This window comes from Rhipicephalus microplus, chromosome 7 (assembly GCF_043290135.1).
Source record: "Rhipicephalus microplus isolate Deutch F79 chromosome 7, USDA_Rmic, whole genome shotgun sequence".
Classification (NCBI taxonomy): domain Eukaryota; kingdom Metazoa; phylum Arthropoda; class Arachnida; order Ixodida; family Ixodidae; genus Rhipicephalus; species Rhipicephalus microplus.
In genome coordinates, this window is record NC_134706.1 from 133,340,654 (window position 1) to 133,355,739 (window position 15,086).

General features: G+C 45.2%; 1 protein-coding gene across 1 annotated transcript in view; it reads right to left on the reverse strand.

Moving 5' to 3' along the window:
- Positions 1-15,086, reverse strand: part of LOC119179571 (uncharacterized) — a 92,343-nt gene that overhangs the window by 38,055 nt on the left and 39,202 nt on the right. The window contains exon 5 of the mRNA XM_037430679.2: positions 291-408. Coding sequence (XP_037286576.2) covers positions 291-408 — 118 coding nt within the window. The remainder of the gene's footprint in view (positions 1-290; positions 409-15,086) is intronic.

Genomic DNA, 15,086 nt, shown 5'->3' on the forward strand with positions numbered 1-15,086 from the left:
ACAACAAGAAATGTCCAAAATTAATCTGAGCTCCCATTTGTTTATCTCAACAAGTGCAGCTTTCAGAGAATGCTACAGTGTGCTTGGAAACAACCATCCTGAAATGAGATCAATAAAATTTTATTCCTCACTTTCATTACTAATAGACAATGGCCACCGAACAATAAAAGCATCTGTGACTTGTCAGTGCTTTAAAAAGCTAGGTCAATGGTCAACTTTCTGTTTTTGTTTGTTTCAAACATGGAGAAGAAAGAAGAGATAATGAAATTTAAAAAGGAAAAATAACTTACTCTTCTGCTTTACGCTTTTGATCTCTCAAGAAAGCAGAGCGTGATCGCATCTGTGTAGCTAGTTTCGGGGTAACAGGAATTGTGGGCTTTTTAAATGCCACACCATGTTGTTCTCCACCTGACAAGAGTGGAACAGACAATGAGTAAATATGACCCATACAATTACCAAGCTTAAAATGCAGTTGAGATGTCAAAGGTACATCGAACAATATAAGCACAAAAATTGTCAAGTATTCAATGCTATCGTGAGAGCACATAAAACACAGCACACAGATAAGGACAGATTAGGACAGGCACAACGCTCTGTCCTCGCTATGTCAAAACACCAACTTCGCCAACAGTCAACTCTTTTAATGTTGAGTGCTAACTTCTGGAATTGTGAATAAATAGATGAATATGTGAAACAAATGAACACTACCCAGCTGAAATTTATAGCGAAAAAATCACAGCATATCCACAGAGTGAATGATAATAAGAGGGGCAAAGCGTTCGTTCGTGCGTTCGTCTGTCCGTTCGTCTGTATGTCCACCCATCAGTCCGTGCATGCATTCGTCCACCCAAGCGTCCATCCATCCATCTCTCTGCCTGCCTGCCTGTCTGTCTGTCTGTCTGTCTGTCTGTCTGTCTGTCTGTCTGTCTGTCTGCCTGCCTGCCTGCCTGTCTGTCTGTCCTTCCATCCCTCCTCTGTCCATGTCTGTCGGTCTGTTTGTCCGTCTGTCTGTCCACTTGTCACTCACACTAGCGCCACCAGCTGAGCGAGACATACAACTAGGGGGTTACGAACCGGTCACAGATATGCATGGACAAACCCACGGCTTTAGGAGCTTTGCCCCCAAAAGCTTCATCAAATTGCCTCAGAAATTCTGGGCATTTTGTGGCACAACATTGTTGAGGATGTCTATTGTGGCAACGAGGATCCTTAATTTCAAGTATATACATGCCAAGAGCGCTACTTAAAGAGGTCCTAGAATACTTTTACAGCAGAGTTGCTCCACACGAGATTAGCTCTGCTTCAGAGACAGAAAATTATCATCATCATGAACAGGCATGTGCTCTCATCATTCTTTTCTTTGTCTTCCTCGTATTTCCCTTCGGCCAAAAACATGTGCACTGATTTGCCCTGCATACTACGCAATAACTCCTGATTGGCGAGATAACGAGTACAGAGAGAGAGATAAAGAGAAAGAAATTTCTTGGTCAGGCAACATTCAAAGCTGCGTACCCACGATTCAAAGATGAGCATCATTATCACTTCCCTGTCCAGACATGCAAGCAGAGCATAGCGCAGTCTTATAAAGTATAGTACAGCGAAGAAGTGAGAGAGCAGTGTTGGTCCACACAGAGTTTCTAGTAAATACACTAGAGGAAACTCTGAAACTGGCGTCTATGGGAGCTACAAAGCACAGCATTTCAGCCAGCATGGGAATGATAGGTACTAAAAAGACTTGTCTTCAGCTCCGTTTGGCTCTGTGTGGCTTGAGTCTGCTTTGTTGCAAGACAAATTTCAGTAAAGGTTTAGCAGTAACGTTTCACCACCGTGACATTTTTAGGCTCGCTAATCCAAATCAGCTCACGAAGCTCCCAATGGTACATTTTTTCATTTGAAAAAAAAAGACAGCAATAAACAAAGTTACAAGTTCAAAGCCCGCAAGCACAAAGACTAGGCAAATCTGTGTACTACCAATCATTCTCGTAGTGGATGAACAATCGCAGCATCAGAGCTCTCTCCAATGTTTTTTTTTTTTTACGCTCTGCGGTGATACATTCAGTTTCTGATTTGGAGCAAGAGTTAGAACAGAAGAAGAGCTTATTTAGAGCAGAAGTAACTGCATTCAAGAGCAGCTTCGGCGCTGCAAAAATAGTGCTTCAGAGCAGGTCTGAAGCAGAAAAAGAATGGAGATTTCGGATCGCTTGGAGTACTACAGCAGTAAGTCTGCCACTTTTCAGTGCACATTTTCATTATTGAGCAACAACAAAATTCAGCGCTAACATAAACGAGAAGGCAAGGCCGAAAGCCAGAAAGCGGACAATAGTTATGCTGTTTACACGAAATAATGTCCCATGCAGGCTTCACCGCAACACGTAACATGTGGTGAATCACTAGTGACAAGTCAAGTATCGCGTACCCCGTTTCCACGAGTGACAGGTGTCATAACATCATTGCCTTTTAGTTTCCGAAAGGAGAAGGGAGTGATCGCCGATATAAACCCACCTTCCCCCCCCCCCCCCCCCCTTTATCAACCCTTGGATCTGCAATTGGCAGGAATTCTCCCAATTGGGTTCCTATAAAGCAGCATTACGGTCCTGTGAGAGTTGAGAAATACCTCGAATACATACACTTTGTTTCACATTTATTCACAAGCTTTATTATACAGAGGAACAAAATTCGCATTGCACTTTGGAATCAATGAGGAAGCCTCCACAAGCCGCACTTTGTGAACATGGAGAAACTCGTGTGCTAGCAGCACTTCGCATTCACCATTTGGCCAAATTGTTTGATTAGCGGACATGCAGAGGCCACACTGAGTATATTCGCAAGCATGATACGTAAGAAGTGCATGAGTGGGAAACAGTTGGAGAGTTTTGCATGAGGGCGACTTGTTTTGCAATGAAGGTGCATGACGAGCAGGGTTGCTGTTCGGCAGATTTTAAAAGTAGCCAGAACTCAAACCAAAAGTAGCCAAAGTAGCCATGCCGTTTAATTTTAGCGCTAAATTTATAGCCATGTAGGAAAAAAGTGATTGGTATAGAGTTGTTGGTATTCAAGAATGAATAATACGATTTTGAAAAAGCAAGAACAGAGAATAACAAGCACAATATGTTTCCCTCTTCCTTCGTCTAAAAACCTCATATAGTTGCAAATGAATCAAATTTTTATACTTTTAGTGCCTCTATATACAATTTGTCTACAATAGAGTTCTTGCAAAAGTAATCTTGAGGCCAACAACACATCAGAAACATTAAACATTTAATCTGTTATTTCTTGCCGCCATAGACCAAAAATCCAAAATTTATCGGTACAAAGTTACAACAATTCCAGTCTCAAGCTTCAAGTAGCGAAATCAGATCGAAGATAAACAACTGAGCCTTATTTTGTTGTGGATTTCTTTTTGACACACTGTGTTTCAGCACTAGAATCTGGTGTCATCAGTCTGCAATATAATAGCCAAGCGCTCCCTCTGGCATTTCAGATGACGGGACACTCGTTGGGTGGCTCAATGTGCACTAGCCCACTGGCAGGGGAAGGACATGTGTGTGCATAAGCCAACATGACAGAAGTTTGCGAACAATGGTTATTCTTTAACGGGCCAGTCAACATGCTCCGACTTTTTTTTACACCCCCCAAACAAGCTCGGTAATTCGTAGAGTAGACCGCAGCGATCTCTCTTATTTTCTGAATATTACCAAGCTGCGCGCCGTGCACAGCCTCCATTTCGCAAAACTATTCCCGCGCTCCTTTCCTACGCCTGACCAATCTCCATGCACACGCAGTGACGACAACTCGGCGCTCAGTGGCGTGACCCAGCACGCAGCTCGTCGATTGGTCTAAACCAGGTCTCAACAAACAGTACTGAAGTCAACGACAGTTTCTGTTTCTACCCACAGCTACGACAGAGCTATCCAATCATACCAGTTGCAAAACTCCCCTTAGGCTCTATGCATCGAAATCGGGACACTTCACTGACCCAGTCTTTGAGAGTGACCAGATTGTCGCGCCACCTGTTGATAAGCACACCCACTATTAAGCGTATCATTTGCGTTTTGAGTTACTGCTCTCAGATGGCGCGGCAGTCTGATGGCGCGGCAGGGTTTTGGAACGCAGTTTTGCTGCAAATCGAGCAACTGGGCTCCGTAGAAGCATCGGTGCCAGCTAACGGAAAACAACCAGGCATCGCAGCAAGCGGAAGTGCGTTGCGACTGATCGAGTTCGCCGATGACATCAATCGTTGATTTCTTGTCACATTATCGAAGTGGGCAAAGTCCAAACTACGGGTCACGCCTTGCCCTTCCTCTGAAGGAGAGCGGTGGCGAGACCGTGCAAAAATTTGAAACCAGCTGGACGTGATGTTCTAGCCCCTGTAACTTTCCCTAATATAGCCCGTATTTGCAAAATTCTTGCTGCAGCCTTTTCATGAACTGAAAGTGCACATATTTCTCTTTACAACAATTTGTAGACCTTGGGATTGTTTACTGGCCCTCTAAAGTGCTTACTATTTTACGTTCAAATATTTATGAAGAAATTTTGACTTAATGTGCCCAAAATAGACGTAGAAAATAGCCAGAAAGTACCCATGGCACCAACTTAAAAGTTTTGTTGCAAGACAGGGTAAGAAAGTCGCCAGTTTGGCACAAAGTAACCACCTACAGAAACTTTGGCGACGAGCACGACGATGAATGTGAGCGGCAATGGCACAACGTCGTGCCTGATGTGCACTAGTGCATTGATGTTCTGTGTTACGATTGGTACGTCGAAAAACCTGGCACAACGATATCGACATGGAACTCTTCATTTTGCGGCATGCTCAACTGTAGTATGTTCGAATCCTAATTAGCTTGAATATGCCTCGTGGTTTTGACGCTTAAAATGCAAAAAATCATTATGCATGTAGAACCAGTTCACAGCACGTTGCCTGAAATTGCACAGCTGCATGGCCTGCGTGCATGATAAGCATAAGGGCTTGGTTAAAACATCACTTCTCTATGTATTATTGACAGTTCCTCAACAAGAGCTATGAGTTTCCAGATCAGACAAAATGCCGAGCGGTCAATATACTTTGCTTAGACCAAATGAATAAACACAGATTGGTGGAAAGAGGGAAAGTGAGTTCCGCAGCTGCATGTAAAAGCTATGTGTATTTGGGGCCAAACTAAGAATACATTGATTATAATAAGGGATGCAGCGCAAACACGAACGTGCTCGAAGGAAAGCGAATAGAAGGTGAGGAACGGAAGTCAAAGAGGGACAACACGAGCGCTTATATTGAGAATATATTGATTCATAAATGCCACACTACTGTTTAGGCAGGTGAAGTATGAACTGTTGTGCAGTTGGAACAACATACACTTGAATGAGTGCAGTGAGGGACACAGTGGTCACATTGTAGCGCAATGACACAGTTGGACCCTGTCTGTGGGTGAGGAAGAGCGAGGAGTAGGCAAAGGACAGAACGAGTACAGCAAGAGAGAGAGAAGGAAAGAAAGAGAAATAGCTAGAATGAAAAAGAAGAAAGAGAAATGGTGAGAGACAAGAGAACGACTGCTGAGAGACAGAAAGAAATAATAATGATAATAATAATAATAATAATAATAATAATAATAATAATAATAATAATAGTGTCTACAATCATACGCCCCAAAACCCCAATTTGATTATGAGAGACGTTGCATTGAAGGGCTCCAGAAATTTTGACGATTTGGGGTTATTCAACGTGCACAAAAGTCGCACAGTACACGGTCCTTTACCATTTCGTCACCATTGAATTGCAACCGCCACAGCCGGGATCGAACTAGCGACCTTCGGGTCAGCAGCCAAGCACCTCAATCGCTACACTACCACGGCGCACATAGAGAGAGAGAAAGAGAAAATACTGAAAAAAAGAGAAGAGAGGAAATGACAGACAAAGAAAGAGATAGAAACATACAAAAAATATAAAACAAAAAAACAAACATAGCAAAGAGTGGGAAAGAAAGGTGAGAGCCTAGAATTCACTATCAATTCTAAGAGTCAGCTAAAAATCTCCCCCTTTCGTTTTGACAACAATTATTGCTATGAATTCAAATTAGTGCCCCATGATCCCAAGTTCCACAATTTTAGCCCGATATGAGCAATGTGAGCTCTATGGTTACGGCCACATTCCTGCTTGTGATCAGACTGAATGTAAGCCCTGTGTTTTAAAAAAAAAGAAAGAAAACGCACCCAAGCTTATGGCACACGCCAGGCTTACGAATAGACATAGCTTTTTTCACCATTGTCATCCCCCTCCGGCGTTGCTTTTAGTACGCTCACCACTATGAAAGAAAAGCACTTAAAGCACAGGAGAAATCTCTGTAACTCCACTCACACTTGGCAAATTCTAAAAATTTTGCGGCAATTGATTTATGAGGCAATAAAATTATGGGCCATCTCCCAATGATTAGAGGAGTTTTGTGGTGCAATGGCCATGAGTGGCCAAAGAGTGCCATGTCTTTGATGCGATGTAAGCTATGACCAATGCTTGCGATGGCAGGGTGTAATGCGGCTGTACGATTCAAAAGACAAGCACCGGAAGAAAAAAGGAATTGTTCAAGTAGACGTCCTCGTGCATCACAGCGAGGGTCCCCCCATAATTTACTATGCGCATTGAAGTCTCCGAGGACCATATAAGGTTCTGGAAGCTCATCTATAAGAGCCTGAAATTCATGTTTTTGCAGCTGATACTGTGAGAGTATGGAGAGAGAGCAGATGGTGAGATGAGCTTATTGAAAAGGACCGCTCAAACAGCCACTGCCTCAAGGCACGTTTGAAGTGGTAAATGTGAGCATGCAACTCCTTGGTTAACAATAATGGCTACGCCACCAGATGACGCCAAAGCATCATCCCGGTCTTTTCATAATGTAGCATAATGCCGTAGGAAGTTTGTGTTTTTGGACTTTAAATGTGTTTTTTGCACAGACAGCACTTTTGACAAATGTTTTTGTAATAGTTCTTGGATATCATCGAGGCTTTTGAGCAGTCCTCTGATGTCCCACTGTAGGATTTGTGTCTCCATTGCACATGTAAAGTAATGCTGTGTGTACGAAGGGAGGTCTTTGGTTAAGTTACAGGGCCCTTTCCAGGCCCCGTAACGCGCAATGTATCTTTTCTGGAGCGGTCGAGATGGTCTCGCCACTCCTTAGGCACTGGATGCGCCATCATGATAGGTGTATTGTCCTTTGCCTCTTCCGAGGCACCAAACTCGCGCTCTTGCGAGCGAGAGAGTCGCTGCGAAAACCTCGCCATGGAGGGCGAGCCTTTTGCGCCCTTCGGCTCGATGGCATTTTCTTTGGGTCCAGACTCTGCCGGCTGTTGTCAGCACTAGCAGGGGCTGGAATGGCTGAGGCACTCTTGACTGCAGCCGCCACAGGGACTTTCTACGGTCCTGCGTTTTCTCTGCGTGTAACGCAGGTTACCGTCAATTGATTTTCTGCCGGTAACCCTGGGGTAGGCCGGCTCGGTTATTGTTAGGGTGCAGCAGACTCAACTACTGCTACCACGGGGGCAGGTGCCCCCAGCGACAGCTCATTGTGCATGGGCTGTGCAGGTGGCGATAGCTGCTGCGACGCTGCCCGCTGACGCGCCGCTTCAGCATAGGTTGTGCCGTGAAAAGCAGAACACCTTCTACGTGCTTCCTTGAAAGAGATGTTTTCACAGATCTTTAGTGTAATAACCTCTTTTTCTTTTTTCCACTGAAGGCATGAACGCGAGTATGCCACATGGTCTCTGTTGCAGTTCACGCAGTGTGGCATTTCTTTGCAGGTGTCTGAGGCATGACCTTGGACACCACATTTTGCACATGTGAGTTGGCCCCGGCAGCTCAGAGAGCCATGGCCAAATCGTTGGCATTGGAAGCATCGGCGGGGGTTTGGCATGTATGGACGCACAGGTGTCTTTGTGTAGCCGGTCTTTATTGTTTGTGGTAGTTCACTGGTTGTAAATGTGAGTATAAGGTGTTTTGTTGCGATTTCTTCATTGTTTCTACAGATGACAATGCGTTTGACATTTGTGACATTCTGATCTTTACAGCCTTCGAAAAGTTCTGTTTTCGATAGGTCAAGAAGATCTGTGTCTGATACAAATCCGCATGCGGAGTTCATGGATCGATGAGGTGTCACAGAATTGGGGATGTCACCCAAAGTTTGCAGATTCTTTAATTTTTTAACTGTTGCTTGTCACGGAGTTCAAGAAGCAGGTCTCCACTGGCCATTTTCATAACTTTATAACCAACCCCTAATGTGGCTGTCAGTGATCGTGATACTAAGAAGGCGGACACCGTTCTAGCTGTTTTATTAAGTTTCTCACTGTGGACAACATGATAGTGGAGGAATATTTCTTATGGATGACTCAAAAAGGAAAATTCATCGGTGCGTACTCGCTTCATAGCGGTAAGATTGTTAAGTAAAGGAAATGCTTGGTGCATGATATCGCGATTAGATTCCGTAGCAGTGGCGGCCACCCACCACAGAGCCCAACATGGGGACGCTACAAGATTTGAGGTACTCAAAACATGCAGACGCCAGCCGTACACCGCTACTAGTATAACCAAATGCACATAGACCAAGGCTGGCTGTTTGCACAGGGTTAAACCAAGCCACCTACGAAAAGTGGAAAGTAATTGAAGAGAGTAGGAGACAGGACCGCAAGAAAAGAGAGGAAAGTAAAAGGTCAGAGACAGAGAGAGATAGGAAAAGGCAACTGCCGATTTCCCCTGGGTGGGTCAGCCCAGGGGTGCCGTCTACGTGAAGCCGGGGCCAAAGGGGTGTGTTGCCTCCTCTGCCAGGGGCCTTAAAGGTCCAATCACCCGGCGTCGGCTCAACCCCCAGGATACCTTTTCCCCGGACAGCTAGGCGTGGAAGGGAGTCGAAATCCCCCCATTAGCTCGGGTTCGTAGTGTCGCTACACACCAAACGCCTGGTTGTGCAGACGCCCCTGTGGGGGTGGGGGGGGGGGGGCATTTTCCCAAAGAGAACCCTGATGGGGTGGGCAGCAGCAGTGGTGCACACGGCGTTGACTCGGTTGAAACCGGTGCCGACTCTTGTGCTGTAAGAACGGTTTTAAGCGAAGCTCGGTGTAGTGTTTACTCGAGTAAACGTTTGTTTGAAACGCAAAGACACGGAAGGCTGGTTGGGTTTCATGTAAGTTTCATCGCAAACAAACGAGCCGAAAGAGTGTTTCCACTCGACATGCAGTCGAGCGCTGCAGGCGGTGGAGAGGGTGAAACGAGAGAAAAGTCTGTTGCGAGTTGGCAGAGGAACCGGCAGCTGCAGGTTATGCCAGTGAGGAAGATTGTGTCGTTGGCGTGCACCTGTAAGGTTGGCGTGCAAGGGGATGCACGTATGGATGCACGTACATACGGCATTACACGAGTAAAAAAGCTGCTTTGCATCTAAATTGATGAAGCCATTCGATATTAACTTGGAAAAGTTTTGTAGAGCCCTTTGAACTTGCCGGTGTTATTTATGCAACACACAATGAAGGTGCAGAAAATTTTTATGAGCAAATACTCAGACTTGTTGAATTAACTGCCAAAATACGATGTTCAAAAAGTGCTGTTCTAGAGATGAAAATTATGTTATTAAATTATTAAAATGACTGAACAATCTTAATACACAGCCACCACTTTAAACATACTACAGTTAGAAAAAGATGGAAAAAAAATATTTATTTACAGGTGAGGAAGTAAAATAAATGGCATTTACCAGCAAATTAGAAGGCACACTGAAAACCAATCAACGCACTCGAAGAATAATTTCACTAAATCTTGGCATTCAACACTTGTGATAAGGTACTATGACAAGATTTATTATGCTATTCTTTTTGAAGAGAACAATGAGGCTCTGAAGCAGCAGCTAGAGCAGAAACACAAATTTTAACATTGGCTTAACTTCAAATCCTTAGCATAAATATAAAATTAATTTGAAGGCTCATCACACTTGTTTTCAGATGCGCTTAATTAATCTTTCACACTACCACACTTCACAGGAGGTAATATTCTGAGGTATGAACGACGGATGCTTTTGAAAGAAAAAAACAGGCCGCTTCTTGCCGATGTACACTCAACAAGCATACTCATGCATCTAACTAGAACTTTAAATGCCAGTCGATTTACTGAACATTCCCAGCACCCACATTTAAAACGGTTTTGAGCCAGAGAACCAATTTTGGCTTCATTTATTCTCTAAAATCTTTACTGTCCTCCATTTTGCCCTCACAGGCTTATAATAAAAAGGAAAAGGTATGTGCAAGCTTCATTTTTAAATTTCATGCCAAAATCTTTGTACATATATGTCAGCATGACACCTTGTATATTTAAGTGTTCATTTATATTTTAGCCACATTTGTTATACAAAACTTCCTACAACTCGGTATTATAAATTTCTGGCCTACTTACAGGAAAATTTTTCACTTTTACCGATTAGTACCTTAGTAGGCACTAATAAAACCTATGATGTCATGGCTAGTTGGTGTGGAAACTTCAGGTGGTGCATTTTCTTTTTGTGGATTTCCTCACTGACCAAGCGTTTTCGCACAGCAAGCAAGAGCGGGCTTTTTGCACCGTGCGAGAGTAACTTAGTAATAAAACCGATACACACTCTTTGCCTTAGTGCTTGATTAAATGGGCCTTACTCTGAGTAAGTACAAACCGTAACAGCAAGACGAGCTATAGCAGTTAACCAAACAAACATAAGATATTCGCTGCAGAAACTTCTAAACACAAATACTTCTAAATGTCAAGCACTGCTCTTGACATAAATTTCCGTAGTTTTGGGTGCCACTCCGACATTAAACTGGCCCTACGACACTATTTGAGCATGTATTTTTCATCGCTTCTTCTGGTGCAGTGGAGCGCGCTGATATGATTGTGCAGATGGCAGCGTCGAAATCGACGCTGCTATAACTTTAATTCACGGGACAAGCTACCTTGATATCAGGCTACGGCGACACACATCGGCTATTTTTGTTATAGGAAGTGATGTCGTGTCGTGTAACAGGACGACAAACACCGTTCGCTTTTGATTGGCTTGACGCTACAAATAGCGTAAAATATTCATATGGTGGTCGCTAGGCCATACGTGTGAATGCCTAAAAACAGCAAAAACCCTTTTCACACTTTCTCAGAAAGAAATCACTCCTGCTTCTCAATGATGTATTTTCAGAACAGCGAACACAACACAAAGCCTGCGAACTAGGCTATGGTACCTAAACGTGGAAACGCCTGCCGCGTTTTTAGCGAGCTAAAAATGCGACAGGCGGTGGGCGCCAGCATTACCGTAGAACGCTTCTTACAAGCAAACCAAGAAGTGACCCCACCCAAAGCACATGTGTGTATCTTACAAAGTGTGACTGTGAGAGTGTCTGCTATTCGACGGAAGTGGTTCGTAGTAACCATGCTAAAGATGCCTTATAAAAAAAGCGGTAGCGAGGTATTGTGTGACGGCCACCATGAGATGACATTTCCGGTATGTCGTTATAATACGCTCACTGTGATTGGAAACTGTCTTTGACATCAGCAGGGGAGTGAAATGCGAAAGAGAACGTTTCTCATCGTCGTCTGCACGAGTTTTGAAATTAAAAGACTCGTAACTTCACTTTCCGTGCACCAATTTCCATATTTCTTGTTGCATTCGTCTCACTAATCACCCCTTCACACATTCCGGTGCTAAATAAGGCTGTCCAAAAAGTGTTGCAGGGCCCCTTTAAGACAGTACTGCAGTGGAAAGGCAGGAGCTGGACACTGAAGTTGCCAAACAGAAATTAGGATACAATGTTTGCCAAGCTTGATACTAAGCTTATTGATGGCATTGTTTATATAGTTACAACATTTTTCTGCGAGGAAAGACGTCATACACCGTGTGCTTTGCATGCTGGTGGCACTGTTTCCCTACCTGGAACACCTCGTGATAGCCAGGTGTCAAGAATGACAAGATGAAGAAAAAAAGAAGAGAAAGAAGTTGTCTTGAATAGGTAATTTAAACGCTGGAATGAGGGAGAAGAAGACGAGAAAAGAGCGCGCGGGGATGGAGATCGGAACAAGAGGGCGCGGGGCGAGTGAGGAACGTGAGAGCCGGGACGTGGCGTTCGAGGGGCCAAGGGCTGCGGAAGCTCGGACTGGGTCTCGCCCCAGGCTCCCGCCCAAGCACCTGACTCGGCGAGCAGCGCACAGAGCAACCGCTGATCCTGGGCTGCAGTTTCCCGCCCGAGCACCTGACTCGGCGAGCAGCCCCGGAATTACCGCCGACCCTGGTCTGCAGTGTATCCCGCCCGAGCACCTGCCTCGGTGAGAAACCACCGGAGCTACCGCTGTAGTGGTTCTTCAACATCGTCGCCACCGTTGAGCATTGATATGGCATGTCATCACGCTTGAGAGAGACTCCCACCGGACCGGAGGCCACGCCACAACTGTAAGCGCGAGAACTGAAAAATGCAAACGGTATCAGACGTTGAAACGCGCATCATTAAGACATTACCTTTTCTTTGTTATTCAATGTGTGCATGTTTTGGTTTTTGTTTTGTTTTGTGATTTTTATGGTAATGAAGTGGGAGTTTCGTTTGGTACCATCAGCCTCTATGGTTCATTTCGTAACGCCCGACGAGCGAACCAGGCATCAGCATAAACGCGTGACAATTGCGAGCCTGCCAGGATCCATGTAACTTTGTCACACGCCTAGGTCTGTCGGGAGCCGTGAAATGGATCTGAAATGCTTGATGGCAGCCGGTAGTGCTGTGGTATTATCGGCTGAGGCTGTAATGACGCTCTGTCATGAGGAACAGAAAAGATTACGTGAAGAGCGTGCAGAGGCACGAGAAGCCGCTAAAGACGATGAAGAGCGAGCGAAAGCCGCTGATGAGCGAACTTATACAAACTTAACGCTGGAAAAGGAGCTCACTGAAAAAAAATTGCATTTGCGCGCAAGCACTAGTGTGGAAGTACCAGATAGGTCAGAGATGGTACTCCAGCCACCAAAAGTGAGTCCGCGTAAGTTAATCTCAACTTTTGACGAAAGGCGAGATGACCTCGACGCTTATATACAGCGGTTCGAGAGAATAGCGATAGGACAAGACTGGCAGAGGAGTGATTGGGCGACTGGATTGAGCATGTGCCTTGCGGGAGAGGCATTGGCTGTTTTTAGCCGGAGGCCAGCAGCGGATGCGCTAGATTACGACAAGGTCAAAAGGGCTCTGCTCCAGCGCTTTAGATTAACTGCCGAGGGTTTTCGAGAGAAATTCCAGAGCTCAAAACCACAGGAAAATGAGACAGGTCAGCAGTTCACTGCTCGAATCTCCAATTACTTCGATTGGTGGTTGGAGATGGCTAACATAGAGAGATCATTCGAGGATCTAAGAGATAGCATGATTGCGGAACTATTCCTGGCATCGTGTCACAAGGAAGTGGCAATATTCCTGAAGGAGCGGAACTTGAAGACGGTGGCTGAGCTGTCCGAACACGCCGATCGTTATTTGGAAGCTCAAGGTCAAAGGAATTTAGGGAAAGCCCAAAATGAGAAACGTTTGGAGAAGAAAGAGCAAACCCGGAGTGCAATCAAATGCTACCTCTGTGACAAGACTGGGCATAGAGCAGCAAATTGTGCCGCGGGTCGCGCTCACAGTTCATTGTCGAAATGCGACCAGTGTGGAAAGCGTGGGCACACAACAGAAACCTGTGGTGATCGGTCAGGAAATAAAACGGCTTGCATGATTGCAGATGAAAGCTCTGCTCATGCAGACAGGGAAAAGTAACGTGACCAGCAGGACAAGGATTAAACAAGTGCTGTTACGACATCTGTCAAGGCGGGAGAAGCCGAAGGTGCTATGCCAGTGGTCGTGGGGATGTTGCACGGACATAAAGTGTCGGTACTTCGAGACACGGGCTCCAACATTGTACTTGTAAGAGAATCCATGGTGCCAGAAACGGATATCACGGGTACAGAATAGCCGGTTGGGTTGGCTGATGGAACAGTATGGCGGATGCCAGTTGCTAGGGTACCGATTTTGTCGCCGTATTACTGCGGTTGAATTGAAGCCCGATGTGCCAAAGACCCTCTTTATGACGTAATTCTCAGTAATATGCTAGGGGTCAGAGGGGTTGACGATCCGGATCCCCTCTGGAGATTGCCTACTGCAACGCGCGCTGAGGGTACACAGTTACAACCTTATAAGGTTATGAATAAACGTGACGAGAGATGTGTCGATCAGCATACCAGGAAAGATTCAGCCTATGCCGTGGAGAGAGCTACGAGGAACAAGAGTGAAAAGGAAAAGGAGGGCATCAAGGAGAACAACTCAGTGGCAGCCATGGACATAACTGCAGCAGAAATGGGGAGAATGCAGGAAGCGGACAGTACGCTGCGACGGTGTTTTGAGATTCAAGGCAAATGAATCTATTGTAAGAGGAGTCGGGTCGTGCATAGGTTTGAGAAGCTTTCAGGGCTGCTGTACAGAATAGTCAAGACCCATGAGGGAGGGAAAAAGAGACAGCAGTGGCGGTGAGTTTACGAAGGGCTCTTCTAGACTTGGCGCATGACACTATTATGACTGGCTATCAGGGAGTAAGAAAGACAACTAGCAGAGTCCCTGAAGAGTTTTTTTGGCCGTGCATGCAAAGCAACATTAAAAGGTTTGTGCGATCTTGAGACACATGTCAGAGAACCACACCAAAAGGTTTGGTCTCGAAGGTACCCTTGAGGACTATGCCTATTATTGAGCAACCTTTTCAAAGAGTCACAGTGGACATTGTAGGACCTATGAAACCAGGATTGGCACGCTCAAGAATATGTTGCGCAAGGTGTGCCAGGAGAAACTCAAGGAATGGGATCAATACCTATTGGCACTCTTGTTTGAATATAGGGAAGTGCCGCAGGCTAGCACCGGCTTTTCGCCGTTCGGATTGATTTATGAAAGAGCGATAAGAGGACCACTAATGGTTCTGAGGGAAGTCTGGTTGAACACTGAATTGAAAGAAGAGCAAAAGTTCTCGTATGTGTATTTATTAGAACTTCAGGACAAGCTTGAGGAAACTTGTCACATCGCACGGGAGAGCCTCGCCGAGGCCCAGGCATCAT